The sequence below is a fragment of the Neolamprologus brichardi genome, chromosome 5, assembly GCF_056152115.1.
Source record: "Neolamprologus brichardi isolate AB-2024 chromosome 5, ASM5615211v1, whole genome shotgun sequence".
NCBI classification, from domain to species: Eukaryota; Metazoa; Chordata; class Actinopteri; order Cichliformes; family Cichlidae; genus Neolamprologus; species Neolamprologus brichardi.
The window spans coordinates 10,012,021-10,031,939 of record NC_142108.1 but is presented as its reverse complement, the minus strand read 5'-3'; the positions used below and the strand labels follow the sequence as shown (position 1 = coordinate 10,031,939).

The following is a 19,919-nucleotide window of genomic DNA, read 5'->3' as shown; positions in this document are numbered from 1 at the left end:
GGAGTACCTGGAGAGAACTAATGGTAACATACTGTAGGGAGAACATACAAACTCCACACAGAAAGTCTCCAGCCAGCTAGTGGATTCAAACCCAGGCTCTTCTTGCTGTAATGTGACAGTGCTAACCACTATGCCACTTTACCAAAAAGCACTGTATTGCTGTTGTCACTATACTGCTCCCAAGTACTACATCCATCCATCCAATTTCTTCCACTTATCCAATTCAAGTCCACAGACGGGCTGGAACCTACCCCAGCTGTCATAGGGTGTTAGGCAGAGTACAGGCTGGCTGAAGAGGTCACCGGTCTGTCACAGAGCTAACCGGGAGAGGCAGACAATCATTCACATTCATATGTACAGGCAATTTAGATCCACCACCCATTCTTTTACTATAACTACTGTCGATCAGTAACTGCAACATGGATTATCTTTAAAATCTAAAACTTCATGTCCATGTCAAAAACCGAAATAACACAAGCTTAAATGCAGTCTTGAATGGAAAGTGTAAAGTAAATACAGTCTCTTTCAGGAGATTTTTAGTGATAACAAGCGCTCTGAGTTAACACATTGATTTTCTTTTTACACAACAAATTGCGTAATCAGGAGGAAAAGCAAAGCTATTATGTATCTTAGCCTCCAGTAATTACACCGATGTACTTTAATATAAACACACTGCATCAGCTGTTTTTTTTATTTGTTTGTTTGTTTTGGACACAGACTGTACTGACAATCACTCACACACACACAGTTACAACACAATACCAAAATATAATCATTAGAACAACAGACAGAAGTTCTGGCACGAATTGTAGTTTTGATTAGTGCCAACACGCAGCCATCATCTGTCAGTATTCACTGGGATGTAAACATCAAAACATTTCCTTATTCATCACATTGCTACCAGGTAGAGGGAGTGTAGAAAAACTGCACTGCACAGCTCAGATATTGCACAGTCTCTGAGCACAAGTCTCCACAAAGACATTGAAAACCATCCAACACATCCCACACAGCATAAATCAGCCCATTGTTAGGAACATGGGTTGCATTCATGGCAGAAAACTCGGAAATAAGTTGAATGTACTTATTTTGAAAATGCACTGGCATATAAATATTCTTATAGCTCACCTAGCTCACCAGATCAGGAGGTACCTTTCACCTCCTTAGTGAGGAGGAACAAAACTAGTATCTTCCTTCAGACTAAATATTTCTTATCGTTTCACAGAAAACACTACACATTTAAAACGATAAACTGTATAGTTTAATTTGTTGATTGTGCAGTAGGCTGGTGTTAGAGAAGTAAAATGTTATCCAGATGTTCACTAGAGTCGGTAATGTCAGTAGCATGTGGCGCACTCAACTGCACTGCCAGTGATTTAGCTACATTACTAAATGCCATCTTTGGTTATGCTGCATATTCGCATATGTGGGGAGCTGTCACTGTGTCAGCTGCTTCTTGTTTGGGAATCCTTCATCTATTGTGGGAATATTTTCATCACAAACACAGCATGAATAAAAACTTTTATCCATTAATTTATCTGATAAATGTTATTTTAAATTTGAAATGAATGGGCAATCTTTCAGAAAACCTTCAGTAAATAATCCCCAAAACTCGCTCTGATTTGATAAACTAAGAGTTTCCATCAGCTGTGGGGCTAAAGAGTCGTCTCTCTCTTTCTTGTTGCAGCACGTCTCAGAGGTTAATTACAGAAATAACTGTTCGGGTCTCTGTAATGAACTGCTCAATGGACAGGCTTTTATCTATTAACAAAGAATCATTGCTTGCATTATTTATTGATAAATATAACGAGTTTATTAAATAATTAATGATGCATACTCCCTATTTTGTCTCTCTATGTTTAAATGCTTTTTCCTTGTTTTTCACTATCCTATACATTTTGCTTCAACTCCTTGATTTTCCTCACCTTTACCTCTGTGTATTTCTGTCGTTTGATCTCCTCCCTTGTATTTGCAGTCAGATTTTCCCATTTTTGTGGCAGTCTGAAACTGTACAATTGACCTGTGGGATGGCAGCATTTATGGTTTGGACTGTCGTTTCCCAGACTTGTCTCTTATCTTCTATGGATACTCCAGTGACATATTTTCCTCTGACTGTGTTTCTCTTCTCCTGCATTCTGCTGGACATCACTTCAAGAGCCTTTAGAGGCAATTATCTAAGAGATACACACAAATTGATTATCTGTGATGGATTATCTGTTATATCTGTGCTCCCTAAAACATGCCTAAAACAAAGCTGAAATTTGGCACATACAAGTAAAGGCTTCAAGTTAATGCTTTCAGACTCAAGGTTTCAGTTAAAATATTAATATAGGACTATATATTTTAAAATTAAAGATATTTTAAGATTTTCCCTACAAGAGTTGATTCTAAGCGACCAGTCTTTAAATATACGATCGGACTGTAGCAGAATTCAATTATTATGATGTGAATATTAGTTATAATAAATAAATACTGATGAAATCTTTACGTAACGCTTTCGTACCCGTATTACAAGAGAAATCCAGCGCGTCCCACGAAGATGACGTCCTCACCGGGTGACGTGTCAGTTTGTTTACAGCGGTGAGCAGTCGGCTGCAGCTGCTCAGACATGGCTGTTGATATCACGTTACTTTTCAAAGCCAGCGTTAAGACGGTCAAAACCAGGAACAAGGCCATAGGGATTGGCTTCGACTCGACCAAAGATGAAATTTTCAAGAGAAGCAGACCGAAGAGTGGCTTCTCACCGAGGGCGAAAGAAGTGGTGAGTGTTCATCCAGGCTAGCGTTAGCTAACTCTGCTAGCACAGTGGCCAAAGTGCTTTACGTTTAATGGCAGCTTCTAAACTTACTACTACTTTGTATGAGCAACAGCAGCCAGTGAAATACAGAGCATATACGATGCTTACCACTTATATTTCCTTTGGTGTGTTGGCACTGTTCGTGGTTAGACGGGCCTGTCAACATTTGCAGACTATAACTTTGCTAAATGCAGCATGAACTTAAATTGGATTCGATTTTTTTAAATTTATATTGAATATATACAAATTATATTCAAAATTTGTCATAGAATACATAATATTATGATACGTTGAGATTTGAAATATAAAGGTTGTGATTTTTGACTAATACGATAAGTGGCCAGTTAATCGTTTGTTGAAGGCTTTGAAGATCTGTACTGAGAGTAGGGAGCAGGTGAAATAGAGCCTGGAGATGTGCAGGTATGCTTTGAGAGAAGATGAAAGTCAGTAGAAGAAAGACAGAATACATTTGTGTGAATGAGAGGGACACAGGTGTAACAGTGAAGCTGCAAGGAGCAGAGGTACTGAAGTTTGAGTAGTTTAGATATCTGGGGTCAACCATCCAAAGCAACGGATAATGCATAAGAGGTGTGAAAAAGAGTTTGCAGACAGGGTGAAGAAGGTTGAGGCAATGTCAGGGGTGATTTGTGAGAGAAGGATAGCACCAAGAGGGAAAGAGAAGGTTTGCAAGACTAGACCTACTATGATGTATGGCTTGGACGTGGTGGCACTGACAAAAACGACCGGAGGCTGAACTGAAGATGTTAAGATCTTCACTGGGAGTCACCAGGATGGACGAAATTAGAAACAAACACATCAGAGGGGCAGCTCGGGTTGAGCAGCGTGGAGGCAAAGTTAAATAGGCAAGGATGAGATGGCTTGGGTATATGCACAGTCGGAAGAGAATACACTAGGCAAAGGATGCTGAACGTGGAGGTGCCAGGCAGGAGGAAGAGAGGAATACCTAAGAGGAGACTCATGGATGTAGTGAAGGAGCACATGCAGAGGGATTTTGTGATAAAGGAGGGTGCTAGGGATAGGGTGAAATCTGGTGTTGGCCAGAGGGGCCGATGGCGCGATATGGCAGCCTCGCTTCTGTCAGTCTGCCCCAGGGCAGCTGTGGCTACAACCGTAGCTTGCCTCCACCAGTGTATGAATGTGAGAGTGAATGAATAGTGGTATTGTAAAGCGCTTTGGGTGCCTTGAAAAGCGCTATATAAATCCAATCCATTATTATTATTATTATTAAATAGAGGCAAATTATCTGCTATGGCATTTTGTAAAGGCAGCTGAAAGAAGAAGAAGAATATCCTATCGATGTTAATGAAATGCTTTTTTTTGGGGGGGGGGGTTTACAACAGAAATATCTTATGCCCTTTCCTGTATATGCTTTGGTAACCTACAACTTTTACAGATACAATATTCACTCATTAAAGTTATCTGGGGATGTCCAGGCTTGCTACATGTGTGCTCAACTGTGTTTTACAATTCCTGGTTATTATTATAATAACTGTATTTGTTGGAGTATGCAGTTATTATAAGTGCATATGCCACTTCATGAAAAACATTCCTATCACAGTTTGATAGGTGTGGGCATCATAGGGAGAGAAATAAGTCAGAAATGTTGTTTCATAGCTGCTGGTGTGCAGTCTCCCAGTCTATATTCTCATACTTGACCAAATTCTCATGAAAAAAATCAAAAGGTCAAAAGTGTCACATAAAATATATATATATATATATATATATATATATATATATATATAGCATTGAACTCAGTGAAGCCTCTTCTTTTCACCAGAACAGTTCATTTATATCGCAGTTTAATTGTAAATTGTGCAATTTATTTTCCACAACATGAGGCCTGCAACTGATATTCAGAAAAAAATTTACATGCTTGGATCAGCAGTTGATATGGTTATTTTTTTCAGAAACCATATAAATATGAACAGCTACACAACTGAAGACATATGTTTTCTTTTCTTCCTTTCTTAGTTTTCTGGTAATAGCCAGTTAAAATGACCTTGGTCTCACTGAAAAATTCTAGCTTTTTAATACACTGTCAGTAATGGAATTTAGACTTCATCTCCCCTAATAATAATATAAATTTATTTGTAGGATTTCACATAAGACTAAATATATTGGGGAAAACAGTTTTAGATCTCATTTTATGAGACATTGTGTTGATTCAGGAAATGTCATGAAAAACATCTTAAATAATCTTTTTCCGCTGAAATACAGACCCATCCTCTATAGTTGACGGTACAAGATCTAGCAGTGTACATGTTGCTTGTACGTCTACTGCTACTCTGTGGCCTGACATAAATATCTCAAAAACAAACCTCTTCAAAGGTACCTTGAAGAACCACTTTACGTATCCCAAGGGGAGTCAGGGCTTTAAGTTGTACCCGATGTCTTCAGCCATCAGCCCGAGGCAAACATGAGCCCATTTGCTGCAGCTCTGCACAACCAGGTTTTTGTTATGTTCTGTTACATTCATATTAGAAATGGTGGTTTAATAAAGGCACTGCTGCTTATTCAAGAGAAACCCAAACCTATCCTGTGGTGGCTGCACCCTGCTCTCCTCCCCCCCTACTGCTGTCTCCTTCGCATTGCAGATATCATCTCCGACCATCTCAGTGAAGCTGTTTTTGCCGAAATTGAAAATGTGAGCTTGGAATGTCCTGACTGCTTACAGTTATGTCGCGGTTTTCACCCACGTCTCCCCGGCTCAGCTATCCTTTTCTGTCTCTATTCGGCATCACATAGGCAGTAATTTTTATGCAGGTCGCCTCTTCCCATGTATGATTCCATAAACATGCTGCAATAACATTTTCTTTTGGCTCTCAAACAATTTCTGGGGAAAGCTGATCCTCCCAAGAGCCAGTGATTAAAGGTGGAAGATCAAAACAGAGAAAATATTAAATTAGGTCCCCAGTAACAATGTTGACGGCCGGCACCTAATGCACAACAGATGTGGGTGCCCTTCAAGACATGCATAACTCTCCCGCTAACTCTCCCTCCTAAATTCCCATTGAAGCTTCGCAAAAATAGAAAGAAAACATCAAAGTTGACAAATACACAGTGGACCTCTGAGACTTTTTTCTTTTTCCACTCAAAAGTCAACACAATGAGAAAGGAAATGTAGCTACTTTCAAGTCAATTCAAGAAGGGTTTGATTGACTAATAAGAGGGCCAGTGTTTGCAGGGTGGGGTTTGGTAAGGGGAATCTTTTACCTCATAGGGGTTGGTTTTGGGCACTGTGATCTCTGTTTCACCGCTCACCTCGTCGCTCTCCGCAGCATGCTACCCTTCTCGAGTTTAAATGGGGAAGGTCACTCTAAAATTGTCAAATTGGGTGTAGAAAATAGCGCTTGGCTCCCCACTCTGCCTTCAGTATTGGTATTCCAAAATTGGCTCCTTCTCACACTGTTTTCTTTGAAACACTGAAAAGTGGGCCAGCTCTTAAAATTATGTTGTGTTGTTAGAGGGGCTCTTCGCTGTAAAAACTTTACAGTGAAATGGTATGCTCTAGTATTTTCGTAACATTTAGTCTGAATTTTTTCGACGATGGTTAAGTTTCCAACTCCAGTGTGTTTTCTTTTTTTTAAAAATTGAAATTTCATTTTATGTTTGAGATGTTATAAACTAAATCAAGCTAAACCGTTGTGAAAGTGAAGTTAAAATTATCACCTTGTATCACACCGGGACGTTAAAGAGGATCAGTGAACTTGCAAAGGTCAGAGTCGCAGATCAAAGTTGAAATAATCGTTAGAGATGTGTTTAAGAGCCTGTGGGTGTTTTGCTTCAGATGAAACTGGAATGAATTTGCACATTTCTTCTTGTGCTTAACGGATCACATACAGATGGTGTACAGCCACAGCAGCAGATGTTACATGACATTTATGAGTTGTTTAGGGAATGTGGTGCACAAGTATGGCCTCCCCCCCTCCACACAGTCTTTCTAGAAGTAAAAGTAATTGGCAGTCAAAAAAAGGTAAAACATTTATCATAGGGATGTTAAAAAGCCCAAAAGCCAGATCAGTGAAAAATAAAAGAATTAATATTGTACATAATATGTACTAAAGCAATGGTAGTGCCTTATTTAGCCACATTTTGCAAGTTTGCAGGCAGTAATTTTATATTATGCTTCTGCTCATCACGTTACCAAAGTACAACACGAAAAGGTAAAACGCGGTCGCATACAGCTGCCTAAGCCAAGTCTATGCTGAGCGATTTGCAGGGATCACGCTCAGATGAACAGTGCTGCTAAATGGTCTCTTTTACCAGTTGGCCTAATCTCTGCACTGTTTTCCCATGAAAGCCAGGCAAATTGAATTTTGAGGCATCTGCTGTCAGCCCTGAGCAGGATCGTGATCTTTGTTTTACTGCACGCAACAAAAGGTTTTGGAAGGACTCATGAAAATGAAACTAATGAGCAAAAAGTGGTTAAAAGCAGTTTTACAGATGCATGACAAGCTCTAAGTCATGAGGCAGTCATTGCTTTTTGTAGACACGATTGTTAGAGATGAACAAGCAGCAGCTGTGGATACTTTAAATACTGTCTTACAGCATTATCATTAGGCAAATGTTGCGATTTCCCAATACTAATGACAGCAGACTGCATTCACCACTCTTAACACTAAAATCCGAGCCATGAAACTACAACAGATGTGTACTTATCTGTTTAAGCAAATGACAACTATAAAGAATACAAGTGGGCCTTTTGTTACAGGATAAAATGTGGAAATAAGTCATGGGGTATTCATTATTTGTTGTCATTTCACATTGATACTGAATGCACAAAATAAAACTAAAGCAGATGACACTGTTTCAGTTTTGTTTTTAAAGCAAAGGTCAAAAAACAAGTTTGTTTACTGTCTTAGAGGTAAAGACTCAAGTAGGTTTGAGTTTTCCAGTACTGTGAGAATCTGACTCCGATCAAACGTCTGGATTTTCCATGCACTTCTCAAATTATTTTGCTTTATTAAATCATTCAAGTGTTTTCTGTCTTTATAGATTATGTCTTTTTCTTGCTCGTGTTTTTGAAACGAAATTTTAACTCAAGTGGTTTTGTTTTTGGTTCTTTTTTGGAAGTGAATTATATCACTTCAGTGATGTATAATACACTGAAGGAAAGTTGCAGTGTCACTTACATGGGTAAATTACATTTCTGGTACTTTTTAGGTGTTTTCAGTGCTACTGTATGCAGGGGGAAAAACTTAGTTATTATAATGACCATGACAACTGATACCAGGTTGGCAGGAGATGCACATTAAGTCCATCTAGGTTATAGAGCTAGTGATTTTGCTGATTTATTTCCTTTTGTTGTCAGGATTTCTGCCTGTGTATCCTGCTGTCCTAAGCAGGGGTGAGCTTTCTTTTATTTACTTGTTTCACCAGGGGGATGGCAATGTGGACAGTATGTTTCTTACTCTTCTATGACCCACTGTGTGCAGCACTGTTTGCATTATACTGTATATGAATATTGAACATTAATAAAGTGTAATATAAGATTTCCTCCTGGGCTGAAACAAACACGTGGCCTTGCAAACCATAATTCCAGTTCGCTGTGATAATATTTTGGCAGTTCTGAAAAACAGACACAGGTTTGCGTCAGTCCAACCAAGGCAACTTGACCGGACTTAAGTAAACAAAAGAGAGATGGTCTTATAATTCAAAAATATGCTGAAATAATCACAAAACGTGATTAAGTATACTCTCTAAGGAATATCAATAAATACAAATACTTACACAACAATATTTTGAATCTAATGGTAGATACTGTATGTATCTATTATATTATGTGGTGTCCTTTTTTAAAAACAGTTCTGTTTATCTCACATGTTTAACGTCACATTCTCTTCAGCTGCCAGCTTTGCCTTTTGTTTATTAATTAATTTTTTGTCCCGTGTTGTCCATTTGTGTTTTAGTGAAACGTTACAGCCCCGCCCTTCACATCTGTTTCATATGAAATTGATTATTAAGATATGATGGCTTTGAATGCATGCTTGAAATCGGTTTAGGCAGGCTGTAAACCTTCCTCAATAGTTTTGCCACTGACTCAGTCCGTCTCACTAAGCTCCAGCAGCAGGACCGTTACAAGTTGTGATTGAACAGAGATGATTGCTGAATGCTTTCCATCTGTCTTGAAGGGGAGAAATGTGACACAGTTGTAAAATACAATAGCGGTAATGTGGTCATTTCAGCTTTGTACTCTTTACTGCAGACTATACATTGGCTGATATTCCTCAGTATTTGAAAATCTCTAATATATGATTCAGACTCTCTGTAACTTTTCAAATCCATCCTTGATCTGACCTGTGTGATGGTAGATGAAGAAGCACCGAGACTGCATGCAAGCGCTGCTTTCCACATCTTTGTATCGAAGTGAATTGGCCGGTTAAACTCGTGACAGATTAATACAACTTTAGCACATATCAAAAGGGTCGAGGACCCAGTTGGTAAATATTCTTAAAAGCTTTCTTTGATTACTCCTCGTTTGTTTATAGAGCTGGCTAAAGCTTCCTAACTGTGAATAGACATGAGAAGACAAAACTCAGCCCATTAGAGAGTCAGACATAAACATGATAATAGAGTCAACATGTGGCTCAGCGTTCTCCTCTGAAGCATCCTCTCTGCATCAGGGCCACATTCCTAAACACAACATAACGTGGCGTCAGTATGGATAGCCCACAGTCAGGACACACAGGGACTTGAACCAAAGCAGGGCAGTCATCATCAAATTCTGTCAGTTACCTGGATTAAACAAAACAAAGAGCTATCCAGGCTCTTTAGAAAATCTGCTAGCTAAGCCTTTTCTCTTTTCTTCCTCATAATAATCCCCCCTGATGGTTTGTTTGGGCTCAGTCAGAGCTGGAGGGAACCAAGGGGAAGGAGAAAGTGAGGAGGTAAAGTGGGGGTCTTTGATGATGACGAGATTAGATATAGCCCGGCAGACTGTCTCCTCTTGCCTTCCCTGCAAACTCTGCCTCACACACACCTGCGGCAGCTACACGTTACACTCACACACACGCTCACGCGTACCTATGCATACACATATGTGGTGAGCCGCATGCACAAGGCCACCCCCTTCCTCATTGTTCAGGAATTACTTGCTCTTTAAGGTCTTACGTTACAAGAGCAATTGATCCCTCTGACCCCCTGCAAACCCTTGAGGTTGTGCTGGGAATCCAAGCTCCAATGTATACACACAGGAGGCAGCTCAACCCCCAGAGCAGCAGTCTTTGACACTCCCCAGCACCCCCACAACACACTCTAACAGACACACACACACACACACACACACACACACACACACACACACACACACACACAGACCTTCCACTGTGTTCCAGTGCTTTGGGCTTAGCACTGCCTGCTGGTGAAAAGGGTGTAGTACCACGAGTAGAGGTTTGTAGTCAGATAAACTTTGTACAAAGCTGAAACTGAGTGTTAATTGCAAGAAGGAAACAGTTTATAGTAAAGACAAGACAAATCATTCTTGGTGTGGAGGAGTTTATATTTTCTAATTTCAACTCTAGATTACATAAATATCTCTGTGCTTCATTTAGGAACTTAGACATAACATTTCACTTTATTTGTTCCTCACAAAATCATACCAAAAGACTCTAAACCACAACGAACGAGTTGAAATGTTGTAGCAACAACACAAAGCAACTTTTAATTAAAAAAACAAAACCAAAAACCAAACAGTCCAATTTTTGCTGTAAGATGCTGTTTCCAAGCTTGTTTGCAGTTTAAAGCTATAAAAAACTTATAAAGGTTGTTACAATGATAACCAGTCTTATTCACTGACATGCTAGATTTTAATTATATGAAGGATTCTTTGCATGTGTTTGATTAACTTCAAAGAGCAGTCCGTGACTCTACGTGCTACTTCATGTCATTAATATAATTCATCTAAATGGTTGCAATAAGACTGTGTTGCAAAGATGGCTGTGTCCAATTAATACCCTCCAAACAGCAAGCTGGAAGGATTGCTCATGAACCTCTACAGTGTGGGAATGTTTCAGAAACACAGTCAACAGTGTGGTGCATTGCAAATGGCTTATTATGCCAGTACAGCTATACCAGCAGCTATTAACAAGACATCGTCCTGTCCTCACTTAAGCATTATATACTACAATTGTCAAGGTACTGAGTGTATTCTGTTTGTAGTAGTTGCCTGAAAAGGGATTTTTACCAACTCTTTCCTCTCCATGCATCGTCTTAACATTGTCGTGGGCCATTTTATATTGTATTTTTTGTATTTGTTTTAACAGTGGTCATATTAACTGTGTTAACTCCAGAGATGAGGTAAATTCAGAATGTGTTAAGGATTTTAAGTCAAGTGAAAGCACTGATTTGTCAGTTAAGGGAAGCGCCGACTGTTACATATGCACATTAATATAACAGTGTCACAGGAGTCCTTTTGAAGTTGTGCTCCAATATTATTCTGATCAGGCATCTGAAAAAAGGTCTGTGATTATTGTGATAACTGACAAACCCCTGTGTTTTAATCATAGGTCTTTTGTTTGGTAGTCAAGATACTGTTAAATTTACCGAACAGAGTGGTTGTAATAATATTAAAAACATTTTTAGATGTCATATTTAGACATTATAATCATGTCAAATGAAGAATATATTAAAATAATATACATTTATGGTGTAACATTAATGTTTGATTACAGATATAATACTTAATGAGTTGCATCATAAAATGTCACATGACACGATGATGCTCACCCAAACTTTGTCGTCATTGTTGCCGTCTGCTCCCATGCGATATTTTCTAGACTTTAAGTGTGTACAGTCATAATTATGGTTGGTCAGTGATTGATTGAGAATGCTGCAACAGTAAAACTTGAGATTTACTGGAGCCAATTTCAAGCAGGCATGTTTTGAATAGGCTCTAAACTAGTAACTAATGCTGATCTGAATGACTTTAAACTATAAGTACGGTTCTGTTCTCCCTGAACCCTCCAAGCTCAACTGCACTGAACATCAATTAACTCCTGACCTCACAAATAATTGTATTATTAGCGGGGGTCAGCCTGCCTTGTCCTTGACTGCGTTAGCATGCCCCCCACAGCAGTGTCGTACGTCACCCTCTAAACCAGAGAAGGACTTCTAGGTTTCTAACAAATTGCTCGGCTCTGTTTATCACAACACCTTCTTTCTGCCCTGACAAACGAGTCATTTTTCAAACGTCAGCTCAAATAAAACACCGCTTTAAGTCACTGTGACGCTAGGAATGAATGTTTAGAGACATTATTAGACGACTGGTGCCAGGTTACTCTTTACAGCCAAAGCAATTTGATAATTGAGGCTGTTAGGGTGAAAAAGTGAAGGCTGAAGACAGCGTCGTTATGCTATCAAAATAATCCCCCACGCTCTGTGCTCGCTGTCACAGTCAAACTCATTGTGTCATTTTTCAGTCCTGCGCCTGTCTCAGTTCTGTCTTCTTGTGGATCCAACAGAGCCTGCTGTGTGTGCTTCCACACCCTTTTGTAGCCTGCCAGCAGAAGTCTGTGGACAGGGAAGCAATTTGGTCTTTTTTAATATTTGACTGAATTACACGAGCAAATATTGGATTGAACCAAGTTTCCTCTGGTTTCCCTTTGCACACACACACACTCCTGGACTTTCTCTCTGTGATAAATAGCAACAGATCATAAATTTAAAGCTTATTGGAAATGGCTCTGTCAGTGCTCTGTATGCTCTGTAAGCCCTTGGTTTTATTTATGAGAGCTCTTTGACGGGCAAATTGCTGGTTTGATTTTTGTATGTCCTGGAGTTGATGAATTGTCATAAGTAAATATTGAGAATTCACAGAGATAGAAGGACACTGGTTTCCTGTCACTTCCAATAAATGTAAAATTATGCATTTACTCTGGCTCTGTTGGAATGTAGCTGGGAGAAAATAGTTTCCTCATACATGTCTGAAAGAAAAAGAAAAAAAAACAATATTGACCGAAATTAACATATTTGAAGGTGCAACTGCGTATTTAAAGACGGTGATGAGGTCGAGTAATGCTACTTCTCACTTTATCTTGGCAGATCACGAACATCACCAAGCTCAAAGACTTTCTGCTACAGCACAGAAAAGATTATGTGAGCGCCGGAAGGTAAGCTTCTCCAAACAGTCACAGTAATCCACCACAATCAACAACAGCAACGGCAAAACCCTTCAAGGCTGCAGGGAAAGCTGATGAGGGCACAAACGCTTTAATTCTGACAAAATTCAGAGAAGGTCAGGAGTCAGGGTTATTTTCAGCGTGTGTGTGTGTCTGTGCGCGCGCTACAGGGGCTGCCTGCTGGCACAAGGTCAACAGCGAGTCGGGTGGTCTGTAGAGGCAGACTCCAGTCTAATTGTCTGGAATAATTGAGCTGCAACCAAGTGTAGAGCAAATCACACCCAGGGACTAATCCAGGCCTTCCTCTCTCCAAGGCCCCTTTGCGTTTTGTGTGTGTGTGTGCGTGCGCGTGTGTGCGTGTGTGTGTGTGTTAGTAGCCACTGTTGGGAACGAGTTGTTGATGAAACCTCAAAAGAAAACATTAACTAAACATTAGACATGTCAGTGGGTTGAGTGTGGTAGTATTTAGTGATGGGACTGTCCGCTGATATGTTTGCAGGTCTTATATACATTCAGCTTTTCCCATAGCTGTTACTATCGTCCAGATTTCCTGTTAACCTCTTAGTCCTCAGAGTAATTGTGGCCTATAGTTGATAACTGATTTATTTACACTGATGTTATAAAATTACATCATGTTATTTTATAACATGATGTAATGGTAATGAAACTAAAGTCCTTCAATGGATGGCTTGTTCAGCTTCAAATCTTGTAATTATTATCAATTATTTGTTGTCAAGTGACATCTCTATTTCCTGGACAGCCACCCACAAACTAATAATATAAAGGGAAAAGACTCAAATGTGGATTGTCATGTTTACTTTTTAAAGTTTAAAACACCTAGCTAAAGCAAAATACAAACTTTAGCTTGCTTACTGCCTTGCTTCCTTAGGTTTCTCCCCGCAAAGTGTGCATTGCATGATGGGATGCTTAACATGATGCTCACTTAGGACAAATTTGGAGTACACTGTTTAAAGCTGCGCATGGAAATGAGGGAAGGAGTATTTGGACAAGTGCTTTCTCAACTTGAAACTATTCACATTACGGCATGTCTGTCGGTGTAAAACTAAATATGTTGTTTGTAAAAGTCTTCAAGCTCACTCTCAGTGCTCTGGTGTGTGTTTTACAGTCTCATTTCATCGGACCTTTCCCGCATGACAGACAATGACCGTGACCAGATCGACCAGGATGCTCAGATCTTTATGAGAACCTGCTCTGAAGCCATCAAGCAGCTACGCAATGAAGGTGTGTCTTTTATTTCTGTGCAACAAATCAACTTAAATGGAAATTTAAACATAACATATCTGGAAATGCTGATATGGTCTTGTTCATACTGCATGCTTTCCAAGTCAGGAAGTCTTGACTGTAAATGTATTATTGTTGTCATCTCAGCTAAAAAACAGGTGATGTCAGCTCAGATAAAGGAGCACAGGGGAGCGGTGCTAGACCTCATTGAAACATACCTAAAAGGTGAGTTTGTAGCTAATTACTGAACTTCTAGTGAGTCCTCTGTTACCTGTTTTACTAGTTCATAATTGTTTCATAATGCATCTGACACAATTTGGTCATACCTTGCATCTTTGGTTTTAAGGTGTATGCAAGCTGTACTCTGAGCAGAGAGCAATTCGAGTCAAGAGAATGGTGGACAAGAAGAGGCTGTGAGTATTTGCATTCCTCACTGACCTGTTGTCACTCATCATTTTTAAACTGCTTGTGATTCACGTAATATTGTGTTCTGTGGTCACAGATCAAGACTGATACCAGAGCATCACAGTCCAGTGGAGAAAAAAGTGGAAGTGGAGCCCACAGAGGAGGACACCGTTAAGGAGGGAAGTTCTGGTAAGTCAACATGCAAAGCCTGACACGACAAGCCCTGCTGCATTTTATTAGAACTTACCTGACTCCAAATTATGCTTTCTTTTTCTACTTTTTTTGTGATCTTATATATTTCAGCTTTTTTTTTTTTTATATATATATATAATGTCATGGTGTCTTATCACAGTGTCATTGCACATGATGATGATTCTTTGTGAGCTCAGTTAAGATTGAGTTAAGTATGAGTATTATTCATATCATCATCCATAGCCAACATTGGCAGACAGGAAGCAATATGTAGCACTATTTGGATCAGTTAAATGTATTAAATGCTATAATTAGGGATGGGTATCGTTTAGGTTTTATCCGATACCAGTGCCAAACCAGTACTTTTGAAACGGTGCCGGTGCTTAAACGGTGCTCGAACTGGTGCATAAAGAATGGAGAACACAAACTTTGTCCAAAAATGATTAAAAAAAAAAAAAAAAAGAAAAAGATAACAATGTTAGCCTTTTCTGCAGCTATGGGGCATATATGGTATCACTCTTGGCTGGAAGCAGTGCTTAAACAATGGAAAAAACACAAACTTTGTCCAAAAACCTCTCATGTTTAGCTGTTTTCCACTTTTTCTTTGGTCATTTTAGCCTTTTTGGCCAGGGTAAATGGCATCTGCCATCAAACAAGAAGACAGCCGCATGTAACTACGACGGTGTTTGCTAGTTCACCTTACATGCATTAATTTAATAACGTGGTTAGCCTACTCAACGTAAATTACACACGAACAACATTAAGCTACTGACCCAGAGAAGAACGGCTGCTGCTGCCATCATCATCCGTCATCATTTCTGCTACACTGGCAGGTCTAGGGGCCAGGACTCTACTCTTCGGGTTTTTGGGGGATGTTGCTAACTCTGTGCATTTCTCGGCTTTTAAAAAAACGCTATGCGTCGCCAGGTTGGTCGTCAGATTCAAGGTGTTACCTCCTTTGCACAGTATCACAGTATCACCTTAAAGCACTTGTTGCAGGCTGCTGAGTTTGCATCTTTTGCTGTGAAGTACAGCCAGACTTTTTTGACAGCTTCGCCTTGGGCATTTTTAATCTGTAGCTTGAAAAGAACGTACGTACCTGGGCCCGCCTACTATCCTTGCAAAGGTAAAATGATTGGCTAGAATCCAAAGTGTATGACATCTCAGGAAAAAAAAAACCCACCGAAATAAAGCACCGAAATATGCGCTGCTTTTCAGTCTGGTTACTACTGTTAATGTCAGAACCAGTGCCATAATGGCATCGGATACTGGTACCTATCCCTAGTTATAATTACAGTTGTCAAAAAGGACATTTATTATTATAATCTTGTCAACTTGATTTGTACTTGAACGTGAAAACTGCTTTAAGAGACTGCTTCCTGAAGGCAGTTGAACCAATTTCAAAGCTCATCTGGACTCACAACACACTCACTCTAAAAAATAAGTTACTGAATGTTGGAATAGCTTACCAAAGGCAATAAAGGAGTATGGAATAAATAATAAACTGAGGATATTCCATTTAAAAAACTCCATCTGCTCAACTGCTCAAGGTTATATTTTCAGAGAGGTTTCTTATTGTAACACGTCTAAAGTTGTCTTTAAAAGTCTTTTGTCTTTCGCCCTTTAGAGAAGACTGCATCATCAGAGGTCCAGGACAACCCTGTAAACCTATGGGAGGAGAGCCGAGTGGAAGATGAGCTCTCTCCAGAGGAAATTCAGATGGTGTGACACCTTAGAAAATATTTATGTATACAGAATAATGAATGAATAGATCTGCATGATTCAAACGTTAATGTTGTACTTTGACAGCGTGTCGGTGCACAGGGACAACTCGTTGTTGATTTTTGCCAGAGGTTTGAAGGGTTAAAGATTTAGAGCAGCAAATGTCAGACTAATTTGGATTGTTATTTGTCATCACAAAAGCAGCTTACAGGGATTGTCTGATAAGGCAAATAAAAGTGGAGATATATTTACACTAAATTAGCATTTGATATCTGCATTATACATATTTATTCAGTACTGTGTTTATGTCTAGTTTGAGAAGGAAAACCAGAGGTTGATCAGTGAGATGAACAGCCTGGTGGATGAAGTGAGGTGAGTCTCCATCTGTGTATGTTCCCTTCTGTTTTTGATAAGTCTGTTTTAAACACCATGGCTGAAATGTTAGATGTTGATCAAGACAGGATTAAAATTACCCAAAGATTTGAGTGTTTGCAGATTAGTCCTCTGGTGGCTAATAAAACTAAATGACATGGATCTGAAACACTTGTGATAAAAATCACTAAACACTAAATGTTCCCCTAACATCATCTGGAAAGGCTTATATATGCTAGCCACATTATTTTCATTGGATGCTTCATGCGAGTGTTTTGTACCCACCAGGCAAATCGAAGGGAAGGTGGTAGAGATCTCACGACTTCAAGAAATCTTTGCTGAGAAAGTCCTGCAACAAGTGAGCTGGGTTCCTTCGGTTTCACACAGGCAGTCTGTTAAGTGCACGGTGCATTGTTGTACACAGACTTATTGTCCATCTTATTCTCCATGACAGGAAGCAGAAATAGACAACATTCATCAGCTCGTCGTTGGTGCTACAGAGAACGTCAAAGAAGGCAATGAGGATATACGAGAGGTACCTTTTACTGCACTGGGGGAAAAACACACATCTGCATCACATATATTGGCTGTACATTCTCCGGTCACTTTATTAGATACACCTGGGTGTTAGACCCCCTTTTACCTTCAGAACTGCTTTAATTTCAACAGACTCAACAAGGTGCTAAAAAAAACCTCTAAGATTTTGTTTCATGTTCACATGATAGTGTCACACACATGCGGCACATTTATCAGCTCCACATCCATGATGTGATGCTCCTGTTTCACATCTTAAAGTGCTCTGTTGGTGACTGTGGAGGTCACCAGATCCTGTTTTCATATTTGAGAAACCAGTTTGAGATGATTTGGAAGCAGCCATCAGAGGATAGGTACTCTGTGGACTGTGGATGAGCTTGTTTGGTAACCATATTCAGGTAGGGTTTGGCATTTAAATAATCCTCAGTTGGCACTAAGGGACTCAAAGTGTGCCAAGAAATTCTTGCACAATATTACACCACCAGCACTGAACTGCCTTGAAGTGTTGATACAAGGCAGGGTGAATCCATGCTTTCATGTTGCAGCAGACATCAATAATTTTCAGACCAGGCCAAATTTGACCAATTTACTGTTCTACAATGTTGGTGAGTTGTAGCATCGGTTTCCTGTTCTTATCTATTCAATTCAATTCAATTTTATTTATATAGCGCCAAATCACAACAAAAGTCGCCTCAAGGCGCTTCATAGATACAGAGAAAAACCCAACAATCATATGACCCCCTATGAGCAAGCACTTTGGCGACAGTGGGAAGGAAAAACTCCCTTTTAACAGGAAGAAACCTCTGGCAGAACCAGGCTCAGGGAGGGGCGGCCATCTGCTGCGACCGGTTGGGGTGAGAGAAGGAAGACAGGATAAAAGACATGCTGTGGAAGAGAGACAGAGGTTAATAACAGATATGATTCAAAGCAGAGAGGTCTATTAACACATAGTGAGTGAGAAAGGTGACTGGAAAGGAAAAACTCAATGCATCATGGGAATCCCCCGGCAGTCTACGTCTATTGCAGCATAACTAAGGGAGGATTCAGGGTCACCTGGTCCAGCCCTAACTATATGCTTTAGCAAAAAGGAAAGTTTTAAGCCTAATCTTATCTGACAAGAGTGGAACGTGATGTGATGTGATGTTATGCTGCTGTAGTGCATCTGCTTCAAGAACATATGTTCAGAGATGCTCTTTTGCATACCTTGGTTGTAACAAGTGGTCATTTGTGTTGTTATTGCCTTCTTTTTGGCTCACAGCAGTCTGACCATTCTCTTTGGACCTCTGGCATGAACAAGGCATTTTGGCCTAGAGAACTGCCATTCACTGGACAGTGATATCAACAACCACGCCACGTTCAAAGTCACTTAAATCACTTTTTTTTCCCCCATTCTGATGCTCAGCTTGAACTTCAGCAGGTCTTCTGCATGTCTAAATACATTGAGCTGCTGCAATGTGATTGGCTAATTAGGTATTTATATTGACAACCAGTTGAACAGGTGTACCGGTGAGTATATATGTGACTTATATTTCCACTCAGTAAAATGTCATTGTGTTTACTTCTTTTTAAGGCTATCAAAAACAACGCTGGATTTAGGGTATGGATCCTCTTTTTCCTCGTTATGTGCTCTTTTTCTCTTCTCTTCCTGGACTGGTTTGACAGTTAACACGACTGCCCAAATGGACTCTGGACAACAAGAAACTGCCTGAAGCTGATACACAATGCCTATCTCAGAAGTGATTGTACAACTAACTGAGAAGTGAAGTGATGGCAACAGCAAGACTGAACGTGAGATTATGTCCTCATGTTTAAATGGCACTTAATTCTTCCCTGATTCTATCCAGGGTAGCTTTAATATAAAAATGCACTTGTATTTTAACATCTTGCCTTTCTCAGCCATGAGTAACAATGGTTTGACTGGATTTCGATCCCTGTGAATCTCTTCTGAAACTGTTTTATGCACTAGAGCGTATTTGCATCTTGACAACACAGTCCCATGTATTCAAAAAGATTTGTTCTTTATGTAAAATAAATTACTCTAAATGCTCAAAATGGTTTGCAGATTGGAGCCGAATGAACTGTACTGGCACATCAGATACATTCAAGTAAAAGCAAATGATTCTCAATTAATTTATAGCAAATTTAATGTGTACCTTCTCTCATTAATTCATGATGATATTTCATGATATAAAACAATTTTTATAATTCGTATCTATATGGGTTTGCAGATAACATCAAAGGCAGCTAAAGCCGCTGCCTGCCTTGGTTCGTGTCAGCTAAGGAGAAAGTAGCTGTTGACTTCTGATGTTTCTGTTAATCTGTTTATAATGATTAACCCAGATTCCAGTGACAGCATTAAAATGCTTTGAACATTTTTTTCCTTTGATGTCAGCTCAAGAGCAACTGGAACTTTTAAGTGTGTTTATTTTCTGTGCCGAGGGAGTTTTCAGCAGCTCTGACATGACTTGCTCTCAAAGTAATGAATAAAAATCTTCTTTTGCATAAATGGATTGCACATAGAC

General features: G+C 39.6%; 1 protein-coding gene across 1 annotated transcript; it reads left to right on the top strand.

Moving 5' to 3' along the window:
* Window positions 1–2,544: 2,544 nt before the first annotated feature.
* On the top strand, window positions 2,545–19,918 carry stx18 (syntaxin 18). Its single transcript, XM_006784521.3, has 11 exons — window positions 2,545–2,758; window positions 12,854–12,921; window positions 14,057–14,172; window positions 14,320–14,397; window positions 14,519–14,585; window positions 14,675–14,766; window positions 16,397–16,491; window positions 16,805–16,863; window positions 17,152–17,221; window positions 17,318–17,398; window positions 18,968–19,918. Exons 1-11 carry the CDS (start codon window positions 2,606–2,608, stop codon window positions 19,061–19,063), a joined length of 975 nt encoding a protein of 324 aa, XP_006784584.2. The 5' UTR covers window positions 2,545–2,605; the 3' UTR covers window positions 19,064–19,918.
* The last annotated feature ends 1 nt before the right edge of the window (window position 19,919 follows it).